This window comes from Camelus dromedarius, chromosome 3 (genome assembly GCF_036321535.1).
Source record: "Camelus dromedarius isolate mCamDro1 chromosome 3, mCamDro1.pat, whole genome shotgun sequence".
Classification (NCBI taxonomy): domain Eukaryota; kingdom Metazoa; phylum Chordata; class Mammalia; order Artiodactyla; family Camelidae; genus Camelus; species Camelus dromedarius.
Window position 1 is genome coordinate 46,423,772 of NC_087438.1, and position 21,858 is coordinate 46,445,629.

Below are 21,858 nucleotides of genomic sequence, written 5' to 3' on the forward strand. Positions count from 1 at the left end.
ATAGTTTTGTTTCATTTGTTTTGATAAACCATAATTTATGTGTAGTTTTTTGTTTTATGTATAGTTATTCTTTTTGCCACACTATATTCTTGGAAATTGTCTACATAAATTGTAAAACAAGCTATATTTTTCTTACAAAAAAACATTCTGGAAAATGCCTTCCTGATCCAAAGTACAGCATTAAATAAATCATAGATGCATACTTGATTAGTGTATCTCAACTCAATGTGTTGTCACCATCCTCAGAAAAACTTTTTGCGTTTTCCTGAGATTTTATTATTCCGTTGTGTTCCCTCTTACAGCCTAGCTCTGAGAGAGAAATTGTATTCGTTAGCTTTCTTGGAAATCATGCTGAATAACAACCCCAAATCTCTGTGGCTTGTAAAAAAAACATTTCTCTGTTGGATTCCTGGTTTGGTTGATCATTCTATGACCCAGGCTGAGGGAGCAGCCACTATCTGAAACCCATGCTCATGGCTTATGAGGGCAAGTCAAATTATACAAGTACATTTAAAGTTTCTACTTGGAAGAGGTGTACATTATTTCCACCCAGGTTCCACTGACCAAGCTCAACATCACTGAGACAGGAAAGTATACTTCTACAGCTGGGAAGTGTTGAGTTTCAGAGTAGGGGAAGGAAAATGGATACTTGCTGAAAAGAATATAGTCTGCCACAGCCTCCTACCTTGGTCTTGAATATTAACTTCCTTTCTGCATGTAAAAGATGTACCTCTCCCCAAGGAAAATAAGCTAACAATGTCATCCAGTCACAGCAGTTTTAAATAGTCTTAACACTAGTCCAGTTGTGGCTCTTCCTGATCTGGAGAACTATGAACTGAAAACACAAGTTATGTTGCTTTACACAGCCAGCAAACAATAGTGGACAAGGACTGTAGCAGTTCTGAAATATTGCTTGGCAAATGATAGGAGGTGCCCCTTCCTAAGAGACAGGGAACACCTTTGGAGTAGGCTCTTGTACTGCTCTCTGGAAGCCCTTTTTCATCTGTGGTTCTTCACTGCCCTTTGGGAGGTTCTCCCTGTCTGTTACTAACTCTGGCCGTATCTGAAGAGGGCATTACAGAGTATGCCCATCTGAGCAGCTTTCTCAGTTGAGGACCCAGAGATCTTTTAACATCTCAACCAGTCAGTCTTTTAAAACCCAGGCTAGTGGTGCTTTAGTTAATATATTTTTCTCCAAAATGTTGGTGGTCTTGGTGATGGCTGTTTAGTTGGTTATTTCATCATATCAAATTATGTCTTGCCAGCTGTCTATTTTTGTAAATAAAGTTTTATTGAAACAAAGCCACACCCATAGGTTTACCTATCATCTATGGCTGCTTTCTGCCTGCTTATGGTCCCCTGCTTATGATGGTTCAACTTGGGATTTTTCAACTCTATGGTGTGAAAACTATATACATTCAATGAACCATTCTTCAAGTTTTGAATTTTGATCTTTTCCTGGGGTACCATTACTCTCGTGATGCTGCGCTACAGCAGTGAGCTACATCTGTCAACCTCATGATCACAGGGGCAAACAACCAATATGCTTAACAGCCATTCTCTTTTTCACTTTCAGTACAGTATTCAATAAGCTACATGAGATATTCAACACTTTATTATAAAATAGGCTTTGTGTTAGATGATTTTGTCAAACTGTAGGCTAATGTAATTGTTCTGAGCATATTTAAGGTAGGCTAGCCTAAGCTGTGATGTTTGGTAGGATGCATTTCAATTTAGGTAGGACATTTTCAACTTAGGATCAGTTTATTGGGACATAACCCAACCATAAATTGAGGAAGATCTATAGTGGAACTGAATTGAGTATCTGCAACAGATTATATGTCCACCACCCCAACCTCTTACAGTCATTGACTTGAAGAAACCAGTTGCCCCGTAGAAAGTTCCCTATTCTGAATTGTCTGATTGTTTCTTAGTAGTTTATGTAGCTTGTTTCACCTATGTACTCCTGTAAAGTAGAATTTATATCTATCTGCCTTACTAAATATAGTTTTAAATTTTTTTATCAAGAAAATCCACAAGTTGTGCTAGGTACTTTGTACTCCATCGGATCAGGAGGCTGTCAAGCATGCTGAGTTTTGCCTAACAGATCTACAGCCAGTGTCAAGAACAAGGTACGTGGGAAAAGAAAGAAATTAAAGGCTAGGTAAGATAGGGACATTAAGAAGCACAACATAAGAGGCAGAATCAGATGATGTGCTACACAGTTCCATTAAAATGGCCAAATAATAGCATTCAGCATATAGACTGTTGACTGAAAGAAAAATGCACCACATAAGAGTTGTGATTTGAGTTTTATTCAGTGTCTTAACTGAGGACTATCCCAGGAGACAGCAACTCAGCAGAGGAACTGCTCCAAAGAGGTAGGGGGATAGGCCAGTATATATGTGATTTTGACTAAGAAGTATGTGCAATGCAGCATATGTCTCTGTAGAAGGTTACTGCTAGTCAAGAAGAACAGATATGTTAACAATTTTAGTGCTTTCCTCATGGAAAAATGCTCAGTATCATTAATTGTCTGAGAAATGCAAGTCAAAACTACAATGTGGTGTCACCTCACACCAAGTCAGAATGACCATCATTCAAAAGTCCACAAATGACAAATGCTGGAGAGGCTGTGGAGAAAAGGGAACCCTCCTACACTGCTGGTGGGAATGCAGTTTGGTGCAGCCACTGTGGAAAAAAGTATGCAGATTCCTCAAAAGACTAGGAGTAGACTTACTATATGACCCAGGAATCCCGCTCCTGGGCATATATCCAGAAGGAACCCTACTTCAAAAAGACACCTGCATCCCAATGTTCTTAGCAGCACTAGTTACAATAGCCAAGACATGGAAACAGCCTAAATGTCCCTCAACAGATGACTGGATAAAGAAGATGTATATTTATACAATGGAATACTATTCAGCCATAAAAATGACAACGCCATTTGCAGCAACATGGATGTTCCTGGAGAATGTCATTCTAAGTGAAGTAAGCCAGAAAGAGAAAGAAAAATACCATATGAGATCACTCATATGTGGAATCTAAAAAAAGCAAAACAAAAACATAAATACAAAACAGAAGCAGACTCATAGAGAATACAAACTTGTGGTTGCCAAGGGGGAGAGGAGTGGGAAGGGATAGACTGGGAGTTCAAACTTTGTAGATATTGACAGGCATATGTAGAATAGATAACAAGATTATACTGTATAGCACAGGGAAATATATACAAGATCTTGTGGTAGCTCACAGCGAAAAAAATGCGACAATGAATATATGTACATGTACAACTGAAAACTTGTGCTCTACACTGGAATTTGACACAACATTGTAAAATGACTATAACTCAAAAAAAATGTTTAAAAACAAAACAAAACAAAACAATTTTAGTGCTTTCCTAAGATAGAGAAGATGCAAGATTCTAGGTTCATAAAAATTTTTCCTGAAATATATCTACCTATCTAAGGGCCTGTTTTGTCTGTTCTCTCAAAACACAGAGTGCCTCCTCCTGTTCTTCATCCTGCCTCTGAGGGTGTACTGTAGGTCAGCAACTGCGGTGGCTAACGACTTGATCTTTGTAGGACTGGGTGGTGGACAACATTTTTTGGTTTATGAGACAAAAATCATGAGATCAACATGAGATGGGTAATCAAATGATCTAATGACAGGAGGCTGACTGAAATTGAGCAGCAGGAAAATAAGATTTAGGGATTGAGGCAGTTTGCTGCCCCAGTTTCAGCTACTTTTATTGTCTTTATCCTAGAGAGAACTAATCCACAAGAAGCCTGGATGAAAATTCTGTGAAGGACTATGAATGCCAACACTTACAAATAAATTCACAAGTAGAGAAAAGAGCATTTTCCTGTAGGGCTCCCCAAAACAAACTTCATGCCAACATGACCAATGATCTGTGCTGCATTTGACATTTTCTGAATTTATCATTAGTTATTCCCAGGAGACTTCTCAGTATTAGAGGACTTGGAAAGTTTATTTATTAAATTATTTTAATGGAGGTACTGGGGATTGAACCCCTCCCCAGCTTTACTGAGGTCATTGGCAAATAAAATTGTAAAATATTTAAAGTTTATAATGATAATTTGATACATATGTACATTATGAAAATATTCCCACAATCCAGTTAACACATCCAACACCATACATATTTACCTTTTTTTTTTCTTTTTGGTGAGAACATTTAAGTTCTACTCTCAGCAAATTTCAATTATACAATACAGTGTTATCAACTATAGGTCACCACTTTTGAACTTATAAGAATACATTAGTCTACCTGGTTTCAGCAATGGTGATTTTTTAAAAAATTAATACACTTTATTTTTTAGAGCAATTTTAGGTTCACAGCAAAACTGAGCACCAAGTACAGAGTTCTCATATACCTACTGTCCTACACATGCACAACCTCCCCCACTATCACCATCCTCCACTAGAGTGGTACATTTGTTATCACCCAAAGGTTGTATATTCTATGGATTTTGACAAATGTATGACATGTGTACACCATTACAGTATCATACAGAATAGTTTCACTGTCCTAAAAATCCCCTGTGCTCTGTCTATTTGTCTCTCTCTCCCTGGCAACCACTGATATTTTTACTGGCTTTATAGTTTTGCCTTTTCAAGAATGTTATATTGTTGGAATCATTCAGTATATAACTTTTTTGAGTACCATCTTGTACTTCTACCAACGATATCCATTTAGTGCCTCTTTCCCTACAGCTTCCCCAGAGCATACTGTCCAAATTATGTCAGTTGGCCAGTTTGATGGATTAAAAATAGTGTTTCAGTGTAGTGTAAATTTTTCTTAGAATAAGTTGGCTGTCTTTTAAGTTTCAAGGGCCAGTTGTGTTTCTTTTCTGTAATCTTCCTGTTCATATGCTTTGCCCATCTAACCACTTTTGTGAAGGAAAAGCCGGGCTGGGCTAACAAGCTAACTCACAAATCTAAGTGTAACAAGTGTCGGATTACTGATCTAAGTTCTGCTGGGCTAACTCATAAATCTAAGTTAATTAGTGTCGGTTTGCTGATTCCCTGTCTGTTTTTTGCTAGCCAGATGGATTTTCAAAGAGACATATCTGGCCTTGAAATGTTGGTTTGCTGCCTCCCTGCCTCTACTTTTGTGATAATGATGCTGCTAAAGCTGTTCCGTGCCTATTGGCCGAATACCCCAATCTTGTAATTAACCTTATAAAACCTCATGCACACGTCTTGGAGGTGCTCAGAGCTTTGGAGCAGAAGCCCCTCTGAGCCTGCCAGCGTAATAAATCTGAGTACTCCAGCCCTCTGAGTGGTGCTTGTTTCTTGCTGGCCTGTCATTTCCATAACACTTTATCAATCTGATTTTAGAATATTTGCTGCTAAAACAAGCTTTAAAAGCTTTTGAGAAAAATAGATTTCTGATGTCCTCCACAGACATTCTGAATTAGCAGGGCCCATTTTTAGGCTCAGTAACTCTCCTAGATTTAGAAACCACTGAGCTAGATCATCAAAACAAATTTGTCACTCTATTTACAACAGCGTAAGTCTACATTACCTACAAAGTTTAGTGGCTGCAACATATTGTGTAGTAAAGTTTTTAACACTGTAAACATTAATATTTACTATAGAATTTAATTTAACTTGGGGTAATGATATGGATGACTCGTGTTTTAAAAAACAAAAAGCTTCAATTTTTGAGTTCTCTCAAACTTGAAGCAGGCAGCAGTTTCATATCAGGACTAGTGGCAGAGAAAGCAAACAGAATACCAAATCAAGCAATGCTAATAAGCAAGGGAATATGAGGTGGTCTTGTATAGAACCGAAACTTACCATTCTTTCTGAGCTTGATGCTTACTCCTAAATTTTAACAAGCTTGCTTGTTTTAGGAAGCTCCAAGAGTTTATATTACCTATTTGGTTTCAGATTACATTTTGGACTACACTGAAATTAAAAACTATCCGGAGAGGAAATGGTCCTAGATCACGCATAGGCTGAAGAGCAAAAATAAATCCAGTTATCACAAACCTTCCTCTGCAAAATGAAATAATGGGAAACACGTGGGTCGTTCCTAGGCAGAGGAGGGGCGGGGCGGGGTCAGGCTCTCGTGGGTGGGGTTAGCTCCACGGTGGAGGCGGGACCCTCCTAACCGCTCGCTCCTCCCCGTGACGTCACAGGCTAGGCCCGCCCCCAGCCGCCCAAGGACTCCCGTTATAGCCGCTGCCCGCTAGCGCCCCGGAAGCTGCCCCTTCTCGAGGGTCATGATGGGCAGCAAGATGGCGTCTGCTAGCAGGGTCGTTCAGGTAAGGAAATTCGGTCTCTTCCGCGGCGTGGCCGGTAGGGATGGTGCTGACTATACCAATGGCGCTGGGGAGGAAACGCGGTGGCGGAGGCTGCGCTGTGACCGCGGCCCTGGGTAGGGCTAGCAGCGGCGCCTGGGGGTGTATGTGAGAATTGGACTTGAGCTGGTTGGGTCGCGCAGTGAGCCGGGGACCGGAGCTGAGGGTTCGAGCCAGGCCGCGGCAGTGCATCTCAGGAGTTAGGCACGCAGGTACTTCGAAGTCCCTGGACTGCCCTACACCAGCACCTCGTTAAGCCCTCTTAGGCGTCTGTGGGTTAGGCTCCCCAGGCAATAGCCTGGCCAATCGGCGACTAGTAGTGGCTGTGTTGTCGCGGATCAGCCAATCGGAAGGAAGGCGGTAGCGGTGAGTGAAAGGAAGGGAACCCTGCATCTGACCCAGTGTCCCTTCAAGGTCTTGGGAACGGCCGGAGAACTGGCCCCCGCGGGCTGCGTCCTCGCCCAGGGCGGGTTCTCCCCCACTAATCCAAGCGTCTGGTTACAGGCTGGGGGGTGGGGAATAGAAAAAAGATATATTTTAAGTTTATCTGTAATATGTGTCTTAGTGTTGATTTCCTAAGCTTTACCCCGAGTTTAGATTCGTGCTAGAGGAACTTTATTGTTAGTCCACACATCAGTTACAACTCCTGATAGCTTTTGTATTTGCTTCTCCAGCTGTGGTCTGTAGCTTAAATAGGAGAGGTAAAATTGGTATACAAAGGGCCACAACGTCCACTTTTTGTGCGTGCTTTATATGATCTTTTTCAACTCTAAAATTATGTTATTGTATGATTAGCTTCTGCCTTTGATATGAGAACTGCATTTCCCTTTGCACAAGTACATCTTTTAAAAGTTCTTAAAGTTGTTTCACTCTGAAGGCTAATCCTACATCCCAGTCTTTGCTCCCATTGCATCGAATAATCCTCACTTATTCAGTGGGCAGTTACTCAGTGTTAACTAATTAAAGACACTGTAAGGACAGGAGAACATCTGTCAAAGGACTGGTATCCATAATAAATAGTCATATATATCTGTAATGTATAGCCCAACTTTTAAAATCGGTAAAAAAAAAAAAAACTTTATATTGCACAAAGGAAGAGGTCCACATGAGCAATAAGCTTGTGAAAAGATGCTCAGCATTATTACTTGCCAGGAAAATACCAATTAAAACCAAGAAGTACTACTGTACCCACCAACATTATTAAAATGAAAAAGACTGACAGTACCAAGTGATGATGAGAACATGAAGCACTTAAAACTCTCATGTATTGCTAGTAGGTGTGTAAAATGGTACCGCCACTTTGGAAAACTTTTGTTGGTCTCCAGTACTGGTTAAACATACCTGCCCCACATCCTAGCAGTTCTGCTAATAGGCTTGTACCCCAGAGAAATAAGTGCATATACCTATGAAAACACTGTATAAAAACATTCATAGTTGCTTTATTCATAATAACCCCAAACCAGAAAATAACTAAATGTCCATTAGCAGGATAAACAAATCGTGGTTGATTTGTTAAAATGGAATAGTACACAGCAACAGTAAAGAACTAACTACTGATGTTAAAAAAAATACTGTGAGGTATACAATAAGGAATGGTCTGTCTCCTAACAGAGCTACAAAGATTTGTATACAAATTCATAATACAAAGCAGCATGTGCTGATATTATAGAATAATTACACATTACCATTAGCAAAATGAGTACTTCTGTGCCAGGCCTATACTCAGGGCTGGGACTGCAGTGCCAAAAAGACAAGACATGGTACCTCCACAGAGCTTAGAACTTAACTGTGGATCCATACCTTGAAGAAAGAGTATTTCAACAGACTGACACAAACTGATGGCAATTCACAAAGCATGGTGTCACCATTAAGTAGAGAAATTTGGCTGGACTATAAGGTATTCAAAATTTTAGAAGAGTAAGTTATAAGTATTCATTAAATGCCTACTGAATGCCAAGCAGTGTATATTTGATATGTTTGGGATGATGCAAGAGTAGAAAGGAGATAGTCATTTAGGAAATCATTTAGCTGCAGAAGACGCAGGGGAAGAAGATGGGTGGTTGGATTAATTCAGGGTTTGAGATTTGCAGGTGAGGTGAAAATAACCAGTAAGGAAGTTGAGAGTCCTAAGAGGATGTTGAATGGACTATGGGTTCTAGGCTAGATAAGAAAGGAAGTCAAGTCAGGATGGAACCAATGACTAGGGGAAAACAGAATGATCAAGGAAATGAAGAACTTGATGAAACTGATTGTGGGAAGTAATAGAAGAGAGGTACAGGTTGGTTATAGTTGAGATTAGATGTTAGGTTAAGATTTAGGGATGGTACATAGAGGGGAGGATATAGCTCAAGTGCTAGAGCACATGCCTAGCATGCATAAGGTCCTGGGTTCAATCCCCAGTACTGACTCTAAAAATAAATAAGTAAACCTAATTACCTCCACCTCAGTAAAATTAAAAAAAAAAAAAAGATTTAGGGGTGTTACAGCTCTGAACTCAGTAGCAACATGAACATAAATATTACACAAAAATACAAATCTTTCTAAATAAAACAACAACAACAACAACAACAACAACAAACCCACAAATGAAAATAAAGGAAAAGGTCATATGACAAGGGAATTTATATTTAAATAATATGACAGAAATATACCAAACCTGTGAGTTATATCTATAAATGTAAATGACCTAACCCTTTTTTAAAAATTATTCTCATATTGGGCAAAAAATGACTAGTCAGTGCTGTGTTATATATAAGAGGCACAGCTAAAACTGTCTAAGAGACTTAGAAAGGTAGAAATAAAAGGGTGGTCAACTGATCTTTGACAAAGGAGCAAAGGCAATACAGTGTAAAAAAGATAGTCTTTTTAATAAGTGGTGCTGGACTGAAAAACTATGCTGTACACCAGAAATTAACAAAACATTGTAAACTGACTATACATCAATAAAAATAAAAATAAAATAATCTCCAGATTCCAGTAGCTTGACATTTTAACTGTGTATCCTGTAGAAAAACAAAGGATACAGATATTTGCATATTAAGCCAATGGAAAATATTTAAAAAATTTTTAGCATTCAAAAATGATGCTGGAACAATTGGACATCCACTTGCAAAAAATTAATCTAGACACAGACCTTATACTTGTCACAAAAAATTAACTCAAAATAGATCATAGAACTATATGTAAAATGGAGAACTATAAAATTTCCAGCAGGTAACATAGAAGAAAATTTAGATGATCTTGGGGTTGGCAGTGACTTTTTAAATATAACACCAGTGGCACAATCCATGAAAGAAATAATTGATAAACTGGATGTCATTAAAATTGAAAACGTTTGGTCTGCAAAAGACAGTGTCAAGAGAATGAGGAGAGAAACCACAGAATGGGAGAAAATATTTGCTAAAAACATTCCTAATAAAGGACTGTTAGTCAGGATATACAAAGAACTCTTAAAAGTCAACAATAGGAAAACAGCCTGATTTAAAAAATTAGCAAAAGAGCTGAACAAACACCTCAACAAAGAAGATGTATAGATAACAAAGAAGCACATGAAAAGGAACATCATAGTCATTAGGGAATTGCATATTAAGACAAAAGTCAGACATCTCTACATACTTATTAGAATGGCTGAAATACTGACACCACCAAATGCCAACAAGGATGTGGAGCAACGGGAACTCATTCACTGCTGTTGGGAGTGCAAAATGGTATAGCCACTTTGGAAGTCAGTTTGGCAGTTTCTTACAAAACTAAACATACTTTTTACTATATGGTTGAATAATTGCACTCTTTGGTATTAACCAACTGAGTTGAAAACTGATATCCAAACAAAAACCTGCACATGGATGTTTATAGCAGCTTTATTTATAACTGCCAAAACTTGGAAGCAGCCAAGATGTGTTTTAGTAGGTGAATGAATAAATAAACTATGGTACATCAGGCAATGTAATATTATTCAACACTAAAAAGAAATAAGCTCCAAGCCATGAGAAGACATGGAGGAAATGTACATGCATGTTACTAAATGAAAGAAGCCAATCTGAAAAGGCTACATACTGTATGGTTCCATCTGTAATGACATTCTGGAAAAAGCAAAACTTTGGAGACAGTAAACAAATCAGTGGTTGCCAGAGACTGGGGGAAAGAAGGGATGAGTAGGCAGAGCACAGAAGATGCTGTAATAGTGGATACATCATTGTACATTTGTCAAAACCCATAGAATGTACAATACCAAGAATGAACTCTAATGTAAAACTTTGATAATGACATGTCAATATAGTTTCATTAATTGTAACATAGAGAATCCTGATGGGAGGAGATGTTGATAGTGAGGAAGTCTGGAGGGGGAGGGGGCGGTAAGTGGGGAGGGTGCCCAGTGGGTATATGAGAACTCTGTGCTTTCTGCTCAATTTTGCTGTCAACCTAAAACTGCTCAAAAAAAAAAAAAAAGTATTTAACAATGGTGAAAGGATAGGTGAAGATATGTCAGACCAATGCAAATATAAAAGGAGTTACAATCTTGTTATCAAATAAGGTAGAATTCAAATCAAAAAGCTCTTAAAAAGACAGAGGACACTTTACAATGTTAAAAGCTACATTTCACAGTTAAGATATAATAATTATTGATTTTGTACTGAATTACTCAGCAACTTATTTCATAAAACAAACTATAGGAGATGCAAGGAGAAATAGAAAAAAAAATTCTTAGAGAAGTCAATATACCTTTTGACAATAGGTTAGTAGATAAAAAATTGTTAAGGATTTAGAAGACCTAAAGAACATAGTAAGAATGATCTTGCAGATAATCACTATGTACTTGCACCTTTATAATAATTATCCACTTTTCAAATGCATATGAAACATTTGTGAAAATTAATAACATATTAGGCTCTAAAGAAAACATCAGTACATTCAAAAAAATACAAATAAAACAACATTCTCTAAGATGCAATGGAAAAATTTTGTGGGGGGAGGTGTAATTAGGTTTATTCATTCATTTATTTATTTTTAGAAGCGGTACTGGGGATTGAACCCAGTACCCTGGGCATGCTAAGCATGCATTCTACCACTTGAGCTATACCCTCCCTCTTAACATGCAATAAAAATTAATAACAAAAGTAAAAAATAAACTGGCCCTTCTGTCTCTGTGTATTTTTTAAAATTCTGTTAATGCTTGGGTTAAAGGGAAAATACAAAATGAAAGTGTAAAATGTACCAAAAATAATAATAAAAACACTACAGCTAAAGCAGTAATCAGAGCAAAATTCATATCAAATACCTATCTTAATAAAAGTTAAAATAAATTAATTTAATGTAAGTATCCAACTCTAAATAAATAAATATCCAACTCTATATAAGTGAGAAAAAGAACAAAGAAAACCAAAAGAAAGCAGAAAGGACATCTGACAAAAGCCTATAACCCATTCTTTTTAAAAAACAGTCAAATAGGAATTGATAGAAAATTCTTTGACATGACTCCCTTAGTAAAACCGAGAACAATATAAGGACGCCCGATATTTCCATTATTGTTTAACATTGTATTGGAAGTGTTAGCAAATGCTGCTCTGGAAATTGAGCATATGATAAAAGGTAGCATCTTAAATCAGAGGAAATGAACTTTTTAATAAGTACAACTGGATAGCCTTTTGGAAAAAGATTAAATAAGACCCACTGCTCACATCTTATACAACGGTAAATTTCAAATGGATCTAATATCTTACTGGAGAAAATGAAACCAAAATTGCAAAGAACTTTATACATGTACAAAAGAGTGCATATAAAACTGATCAAATCTAAATGCTCTGTGTAGACTGTACTATTGTTAGTTTCCTGGTTTTGATACTGTATTATAGTTGTGCAAGATGGTACCATGGTGGGAAACTGAATGAAGGGCACACAGACCTCCCTGAGGTTTTTTGCAAGGTCCTGTGAATCCATGATTATTTCAAAATAAAAAGTTAAAAGAAATGAAACCATACAACTACCAAATGAAAACATAAATTTCTCTATAACCTGGGAGTGGGGAAAACTTTTCCCAACTATGACATAGGAACAATAAGGGGGAAGCTTGATAATTTGGACTGCACTAAAAAGGAGAAAAAAAAAAAACTTACTCATCAGAAAATAATATATCCAAATTTTTTTAAATGGATAAAAAATGCAGCAGACAAAGGGTTAATAGCCATTATATACAAAAACTTGTAAGTACAGAAAAATGAGTAAGAATTGTAAACATATTCACAGGTAAAGAAATAAAAATGTCTCTTAACCATTTGAAAAGATAGGCAGTGTTACTTATAATAAGAGAAAGGAAAATTAAACTACGTAGAGGTAACATATTTCATCAATTTGATTTTATTTAAGATGTACAGGTTGGATCACATGTGTTGGGAAGGCCGTGGAGGACTAGGCTTGGTTGCTAGAGGAATACAAAATAGTATAACCCCTATGAAGGGAAAATCTGGCAATACCCCTCAAAATTATGTTTTTCTTTTTTGACCTAGCAGTATTTTTTCTGGAGATCTCTCAGAGATACACTGGCAAAGATAAGAATAGTACAAGGATATTGACTCTATTATTTTAATAGAAGAAAGACTGGAAACAAATTAACAACCCAAATTAACAGGGGCTGACTGAATAAACTTGGCATTTATCATGAATTCCCTCAGATTCCAATCTTTTTTTTTTTTCCCCTCAGATTCCAGTCTTAACACTGCAGCATTTTTCCTTGCCTTCCCCCATCCCACATTTGTACGTTCTTTCTCACAGGGAAATCCCTGGCCCCACCAATCATCAATGCATATATGTAATCATCTGCTCAGTCCTACAGTATATACAAAATGATTTCAGAATAGCTGTATCTATAAAACCAGCCTACTAAGTAAAAAGTTCAAGATTTCTCTGTATTTCACTTTTTTTTTTTTTTTTTTTGCCTTTAGACTGAAAGTATATAGTCCAAGCACTATGAATGTTATTTGGATTAGCTCCTTTTTTCTTCTTAGTTGTAAGCCACTCAGCTGGTGGACTGCTACTCACTTCTCTTTATATTTAGAATTTTAAAAAGACAGTTTTGGGACAGGAACATTTGAGCATAAGCTAAGTATTAAATATATTCAAGAATTATTTTTATCTTGTTAAGTGTGAAAAATTACTTTGATTATGGCTTAACAAAAATCCTTTTCTGTTAGTGATATATGTAGTTGGTATTAATAGGTGAGATGAGATGATTGGATTTGGTTAATGGAGCGGTTGATGAAGTAAGATTGACTGTATTACTGTTGAAGTTGTTTAATGTGTTTATCAGGGTTTATTTTAGTACTCTCTTTTATGTATTTTTAAAATTTTCTGTTAAAAAAGGGGGGACACGAAACTGTGGGAATGTATATGGGCACATTACATAATATTTTGAAGGGTACAAAAGCAATGTTGAAATGAGTTCTTTCTCTCTGGTGTATGTACATTTGTCTAAGTGTATGTATACATACTTACATGCCTATATAGTTAGTCCTAACTTTTTAGAAAAGGTCATTCACTTATTTGGCAGATGTTTACTGAGCATTTACTATGTACTAGGCACTGCTGCAGAAGTGCTTAATTTTCCAACTCTGCCTTTCTAGAAGCTTTGTCCTCCTGTAATCATTGGCTCATTTATCTGTTCTCTACACAGTATTCTTAAGGTGTTAAGGATGCTGTGGAAACACAGGAGGAGTTTTAAAATCAGATTTAGGAATCGGGAGCTTCTTAGAGAGGACCGACATTTTAGCTGTTTTAAAAGATAAGCAATCAGGTGAAAGCAGAGACATGGAAATGGGGTAGGACTCAGGAGAGATCCCCTGGCAGAGCGCACAAGCTGTAGATTAAATGTGGATGGAACTGGCAGGATGAGATAGGAAAATGAGAAGTACTTCAGAATAGCTGGAGTAAATGGTACAGTGGTGGGGAATGAGGCTTGAGAGGTCCGGAGAGCCCAGATCATCATGTTCCTCTTGAGTGCCAAATGCGAGCTGGAAGCTGAACATCTGAAAAACTTAGGACTGTAGGATGGATAGAACACTCTTTCAGAAAGCTTGGCTGTGAAAACAGTTACTAGAGGGAGTGAGAAGTTTTGTTTTTTTAACGTGAAAGACTTGGCCATGCTTTTCTGTTTAGGGAGACAACTATCTTCCAGCATTTTCTCACAGCAGCAGAATCATAGTGGTTAGTTTTCAGGCCAGTCCTCACAAGCCTGTGTACTTCTGTACTCATGTAAAATGTATAATGTGTAGTACAGATATACAGATATATTGCAGATAAACACAAGCTTCAATCTCACTAGACACAGCCACTTACAGATTACTTTCATTGAAAATAGTGCTCAGTTTATTGGTCTCAACATTGTATATTCGAAAGATTTCCTACTGAAAGTTCCACTTAAGATCCTCTATAGTATAAATCTGGAATTTTAGAGATAAAACATTAATACTCCTCAAATATCTGTTCTTAAAAGCAGTATTCTAAAATCATGTATTTCCTTGGGTATAGGAAAGAGACTAAAGGGCTATCAGATTTTTAAATCTAAAACATCTGGGGGTTTGGGGCTTACAGATAGTCTTTTCTTCTTTGTGCTTTTTGATTTTTTCCCAGATTTTTTACAGAGAACATGTATCACTTTTCTGTCAGAAAAAGTATTTTTTTCATTACCTAATTTTCAATATGCTTTTTAACCTAAACTGCCAGGTATTAACATAGTAGTGAAACAACACTCAGTACAAGTCAGGAAACTTCCAATTCTTATCAATCAGCAGGGCAATTTAGAAGTTTTGCAACATAAAGTCCATGTCATATTCATAGCGGTTTTTTTTGGGTTTTTTTTTTTGTTTTTTAGTTGAAGTACAGTCAGTTTACAATGTGTCAGTTTCTCGTGTACAGCATAATGTTTCAGTCATATATATGCATACATATATTCGTTTTCATATTCTTTTTCATTATAGTTACTATAAGATATTGAATATACTTCTCTGTGCTATACAGAAGAAACTTATTATTTATCTATTTTGTATATACTAGTAATATTTGTAAATCTCTCCCAATTTATCCCTTCCCACTCCCTTTCCCCCAGGTAATCATAAGATTGTATACTATGTCTATAATTCTGTTCCTGTTTTGTAGATAAGTTCATTAGTGTCTTCTTTTTTCTTTTTTTAGATTCCACATATGAGTAATATCATGGTATTTTTTCTTTCTCGTTCTGGCTTACTTCACTTAGAATGATAATCTTCAACAGGTCCATCCATGTTGACACAAATGGCATTTTTTCATTCTTTTTTATGGCTGGGTAATAGTCCACTGTATAAATATACCACAACTTCTTTATCCAGTCATCTATCAATGGACATTTAGTTTGTTTCCATGTCTTGGCTGTTGTATATAGTGCTGTTGTGAACATTGGGGTGCATGTATCTTTTCAAATTAGAGTTCCCTCTGGATATATGCCCAGGAGTAGGATTGCTGGATTACATGTTAAGTCTGTTTTTAGTTTTTTGAGGAATCTCCATACTGTTTTCCATATTGGCTGCACCAAACTGTATTCCCACCAACAGTGCAGAAATGTTCCCTCACAGGGTTCTTTGGAGGTCAGTTGGCAGTACAGTAAAATGTCTTGTGATGTATAGGTACGAAGTTATTACGAATAGCAGATAAGATAAATAGGTTAGCAGTTCATAAACTAACTTTCCTGGTTGGGAATAGTAAAATAGTAAAACTTAAAGTTGTTGTCAAGTACGAAGTTATTTTAACAAAGGTGTCTGCTTGTGAGCTTCAGTAGATTATTTCTTATGTAATTAGTGAAGTGATTTTAGAGCTTCATTTCTTTTTCATGCATTTTATTTTTCCTTTAGGTAGTCAAGCCACATACTCCATTGATAAGGTTCCCTGACAGAAGGGACAATCCTAAACCCAATGGTAAGTTATACTTTATTTAGATTAGAAAAATAATGTGCATATAGATTTATACATGAATATTATAGACAATATTTCTCATTTTAAAATCAGGTAGACTGTTGTAGTTTAGATCAAAATGATACTTTAGGTTGCATGCAAGTAGAAACTAACTTTTTACTACCTCCATTTAAAAAGGAAGTAACTCAGGGAAGGGTATAGCTCAGTGGTAGAGCGTGTGCTTAGCATGCACCAGGTCCTGGGTTCAGTCTCCAGTACCTCCATTAAAATAAATAAATAAATAAACCAATTTAACTCCCCTAACACACACACAAAACACAAAATAAAAAGGAAGAGACTCAACAGTAGATATTTCTGAATTTTTAATGATACTGAGTTTATATAGGGGAATTTTTATTCTACTTTTCTCCTATCTGTTGGAAGAATTATGCTTACATTTGCAGAGATTATTAGGAATAATAACCATTCCTCTATTTCTCTCCCAGTTAACCTTTTATTTACTCGTTTATCTATTCATTCATTTCTCAGATTGCCTTAGACATTAGCAATCATTGCCTATAAAGTAATCGAAGACTGAACAAGTTTTGTTTTTCTCTGAGCCTTCCTTTTTAGCAGATCCTCTGTCACTATCTTTATTATAAAATACTTGACCTTTAATTCAGGGAGAATTTTGACAAATTTTATATGGATATTTTTAACTTATTATAGCTCTTGAAGAATTAAGATAGAGGTGACAAACAAGTATAAAGGCAATGAGAAAATGAATCTCATCTACATTTACCAACTTTCGTATTCTGCATTGTAAGATATCACCATAAACTCTACCAAATAACATAATTTAAGTAATGTAGGTTATCTGTATGGATTGAACTCCACTATCTAGCAATTTCATTATTTTAGAAACCTTTTCTTCAATTTAGTAATTCATTCACTTAAAACTACCTCATTTGTTTTAAAAAGAACTTTATGAAGTTATATATAGCTTCCCAGCTAAGTTATTCTGTAATACTTATCTCTTGGAATTATAATACTGATCATTTTAAGAATAACTTGATTATTCAATAATAGGTAACTCAACATAGTATTTTAAGACACTGAACAATTCCTTTAATAAGTTTTTTAAATTTTTCATTTCAGTATCAGAAGTTTTAAGATCGGCAGGACTACCATCTCACTCTGCACTTTCACAGCATTCTAAGGGAAGTAAATCACCAGACTGGCTGATGAATCAGGGCCCACCAGACACTGCAGAGATGATAAAAACATTACCTCAGAAGTACAGAAGGAAACTTGTGTCTCAAGAAGAAATGGAATTTATCCAAGTATGTTGTTGCTCTTTATCACAATACTGTGGAAAACACCTTAACATTATTGGCTTTTGAGCTTCACGTGCTGATTTAACATGTTTTTCTCACTGTCTTATCAAGATGTGTCCAAAGCTAAGACAGAGATGGTCAGGTGGATAGGATAGGACTATGAGAAATAAACCATGTTTGAACCCTAAATAAATGTACATGAAGGTATATATGTGTAGATGTATAGTATGGTAATAAACAGCAAAATATATATACCCCATGGGAAAAAAGCTCTTTAGAGTCCTCAACAATTTGTTAAGAGTGTAAAGGACTTCTAAGACCAAGAAATTTGAGGACCATTGATCTAGGTCAACCTTGAATCCCTTTCAGATCTGAAATTCTTTATAAAATGACATGAGTGCCCCAAAGCTATGAAAAATCTAAAATTGTTTTTAAAAACTACCAGTCGTTTTGCTTAAACTGTTGTAAATTTGTACAGTGGCCATGAAGACATTTCTTTAGAAATGTAACACCTAATTTTACTGTTTATTTTTTCCTTTTCAGCGTGGAGGTCCAGAATAATCACCGAGACTGTGGCTGCTGTTTGTCATCAGACAACAGAATAGTCTTTACAATAAAGGACTTCCAAAATGACAAATGAGAAATTATAAATTAAACAACTTTAATAAATATCGTGTAAAAAAAAAAAGAAGTATAGAAGATTTAGATGGACACTTGTATCTCCTAATTTATGTGTCTTGGTCAGCTTCTGCACAAGCTTGCCTGATTGTTTATATACTTTATACTTATTAAAGTATACATTTTAAAATGTTATTAATTTACCCTTGATTATCAAGTATTACCAGTGTTGAACTATTAAAAGCACACAATGTCTAGTGAACTATCATAGGTTTCCTATAATCTCTACTTTTCTTCAAGTTTCTATTTAGACATGGAATGAGTATATCAGGCAGAATTGCTGCTTTCTGGAAGTGATTTTCCTGAAATTGGATGAGGATCAGTGAAATAATGACTCCATTATTTGTTCTTAATCCTCTTAACATATTTGCATTCACAAAGTTACTGGAGTATAACTGGCTTAATAAGCATATCCTCCTCTAAATGATAAAAGTATAGCATGGTATAACGGGTGACTGTGGTATTAAGACTAGGGGGTTAACACAACCTCCCTATGTTGAGTTTATTGTTCAGAAAAAAATGTCAGAGTATAAAGTGGAAAATAAGAGATCAAAATGAATACAGCATAGGAATAACATTTGACCAGAAATGGCAATTTATTATGTTTTTAGGGATGTTAAGAAAGTCGTGTTCTTTGGTTTATTTTACTGTTTTGTGATTGTGTATACAAATCCTGATAATCATAAACTTTCTCAAACTTATTGTCTAAAAGCCTCATAAAATCAACCTAACCATTTACCTTCTTAAGGCAATTAATGAACTTTGAATAGGGTCTTCCTGTGCCAAGGGTATGTATTATTGTGAAAGTAAAGCCTCACAAAGTGAAATGAATTCTCTTCCATACCTTTAATGATTTCTAGAATATGCCTTAAAGAAATCATCCCTAATAGTAAGGTTAACTCATGAGCAATAGAGAAGAATTGTTGAGTACATTTTTATATATACCCAGTTTCCAGTGGGCTAATCTTTATACTTTTTTTTTTTTAACTATTCAGAGTTGATCTGCTTTTCATGTAAATTGTGTATTGTGGCTTACTATAGACGTTGCCCCAACTCAAATGTGAGATAGGAGTTTGGTGCTAGCAATAAGCTGTTTTGGTGACTCACGAGAAATATAGGACTTATGATTTCTTTTTTATTATTTAAAAATATGTATCTGGAAAATTTTCTTATAAGCTAGTACTATTCTCTTTTTTATCTTTAGCTTTCTCATTTCAGTAAAAGGAAGCCCAAGGCAAGGTTTTTGCTTTCAGAAACAGAGGAGTTTCAGGTAATGAAGAGTGGCTTGAGTAATACTGCAGGCCAGCAGTTAGAAACCCCAATACTGGAACTGTCTGAGGGACACCTTTACTACAGGTGCTGCCATGAAAGTATTACAATGAAAATATGTATCACTTGTATGGAATTTGTGAGGTAGAAGTATGACAGAAGGATGTTAGTGGGAATTGCTATCCTTGGATGAGTTCCTAAGGAAGATGGTGTCATAGAATTTGGGCTTGGCTTAGAGTAAATAGCTTGTATTTTTATTTAGGGATTAAACACTTACATCTGTAACTGTCAGCAAATTGTTTAGTTTGTCCAAGTTGCAGTTTTCTTTCCAGTGCTATACAGTGTGGTAGGCAGGATCAAATTGGTGTATTGTCTATTACTTTGTAACAAATCACCCCAAAACTTAGTGGCTAAGAACAACCATAATCACTTAATAGCTCATGTTTTCTCTGGGTCAGGAATTCTGGAGCAGCTCAGCTGGGCACTTGTGCTCAGTGTTTCTCATGAGGCTGCAATCAGATGCCACCTGGGGTTGCAGTTATCTGAAGGCTTCCCTGGGGCTGGACAATCCACCAGGTTGATGCTGGCTGTAGGACAGAGGCCTCAGTTCCCCTCCACATAGGCCTCTTCAGAGGGCTGCCTGAGTGAATTCATAACATGACTGACTTCCCCCAGAGCAAATGGTCCCAGCATACAAGCAGAAGCAGCAATGCCTCTTTACGATCTAGACTCAGAAGTACACACATTCACTTCTGCTGTATTCTACTGGTCATGCCGAATAGGCTGTTTCATTGTGTGAGGAAACTATACAAGTACATTAATACCAGAAGGCAAGAATCATTGGGGCCATCTTGGAAGCTGCCTACTCATTACTGATGTGGGAAAGTGCTCTGTAGGTTGTGAAATGCTATACAGGTGCTGAATGGTATTTTATATATACAATGACCTAATGAACCCCGAATAACACTTAAACGTTGCCTTTGTTACCCTATTTAAAGTGTTCTAAAATAGGAATTTACTTGTCAGCAACATGGTATAATGTGATTATCACTTCATATACCATGGCACACTTCGGAACTTGAAGCCTCACAGGTTTCCTATCAAATTTAGAGCCCTGTTTAGCTTATTGCCACTACAAGTGAGGTTAGATTATTGTTACAGTGATGTCTTTTAGAAGGAACGTTCATCTATATCATGTGACATTGTATCATTAGGTATGACTTGCCACAATTAAGAGGTGTAAGTGGTATGTAGATGGTGTGTTTAATGCAGTGTATGAGAATTTTGCTCAATGAAGGCATCAGAATTCGATAAAGACCCAAGTAGTGACAACTGGAAGGTGACCAATAATAGTGCTTTATGTGATAGCTAACATAAACTGAACACTGTCAGACACTATCCTAAGGGTTTTTGAAGTGTGAAGTCATTTAAGCCTTGCAGCAATCCAGTGAGTAGGCCTTATTGCAGAGGAGGAAACTAGGAACAGAAAGATTAAATAATACTCTCAAATCATAAATCTATTGAGTGAGTACTTGTGGGACCAGTATTCATAGGCAGGTATTCTAGATCCAGACTTAGGACTCAACATTTACACTGTATTACCTTGGCTAACTTATGAGCTCTTGTATTCTGCTGCCTTCTTTAACATAACTGAAAATCAGGATTCTCAGCTTTTAGGAACATCAAATGCTCCAGCTCAAAACCTTAGAATTACCTTTCCCCTACCCCAACCCATATCCAGTCTGTCAGCAAATCCTATTGACTAGAAGCCAAACTGATACTACCTAATACATTTGGATTGCAGCAATAAATCTTAAACTGGCCTTCTTGATTTTCCTTGCCATGTAAGTCTATAGTGTAGCCTCTCACAACAGCCAGAGGGAACCTTTTAAAACATTAAGTCAGATCGTATCACTTGTCTGCTCAAAACTCTGCAGTGGCTTTTCAGTAATTTCCTTATAGTACCACCGTATTTAAAACCACAAACCCTACTGTCTCCCCTTTCTCTGCTTTATTATCTCTGTAGCAATTATCACTATGTATCATAGCATATGTTACTTGTTTATTGCCTCCCATTGGAAGGTAGGGATCTTTTTTTACCTGCTGATTGATTTCTCAGCCTTGACAGAGCCTGGTACGTGGTAAACACCCAATATATATTCGTTAAATAAATGATTTAATGTGTTTAATTTGTTTTGTGTGAAATCTGTCTAAAATTTGTGCAAGTTTCATTTACTCCTCGCAACCACCTGTGATGTGGTCTTACTTCCACTTTTCAGAGTAGAAAACGGATGGCAAGCTATCTGTTCCACAGCACAGAATTGTCTACT

The 21,858-nt window shown here is 36.5% G+C and overlaps 1 protein-coding gene across 1 annotated transcript; it reads left to right on the plus strand.

Moving 5' to 3' along the window:
- Positions 1 to 6,166: 6,166 nt before the first annotated feature.
- On the plus strand, positions 6,167 to 21,717 carry KGD4 (alpha-ketoglutarate dehydrogenase subunit 4). The gene is made up of 4 exons (XM_010974945.3): positions 6,167 to 6,293; positions 16,205 to 16,268; positions 17,403 to 17,587; positions 18,125 to 21,717. The coding sequence occupies exons 1-4, from the start codon at positions 6,252 to 6,254 to the stop codon at positions 18,140 to 18,142; spliced, it is 309 nt and encodes a 102-aa protein (XP_010973247.1). The 5' UTR covers positions 6,167 to 6,251; the 3' UTR covers positions 18,143 to 21,717.
- The last annotated feature ends 141 nt before the right edge of the window (positions 21,718 to 21,858 follow it).

What these genes read in the sequence shown, in the direction of transcription:
- KGD4 (XM_010974945.3), top strand. Translation starts at nt 6,252, where the DNA reads ATGATGGGCAGCAAGATGGCGTCTGCTAGCAGGGTCGTTCAG. An exon ending in CTGCTAGCAGGGTCGTTCAG is followed by an intron (nt 6,294 to 16,204) that starts GTAAGGAAATTC and finishes TTTTTCCTTTAG; the next exon opens with GTAGTCAAGCCACATACTCC. An exon ending in GGACAATCCTAAACCCAATG is followed by an intron (nt 16,269 to 17,402) that starts GTAAGTTATACT and finishes TTTTCATTTCAG; the next exon opens with TATCAGAAGTTTTAAGATCG.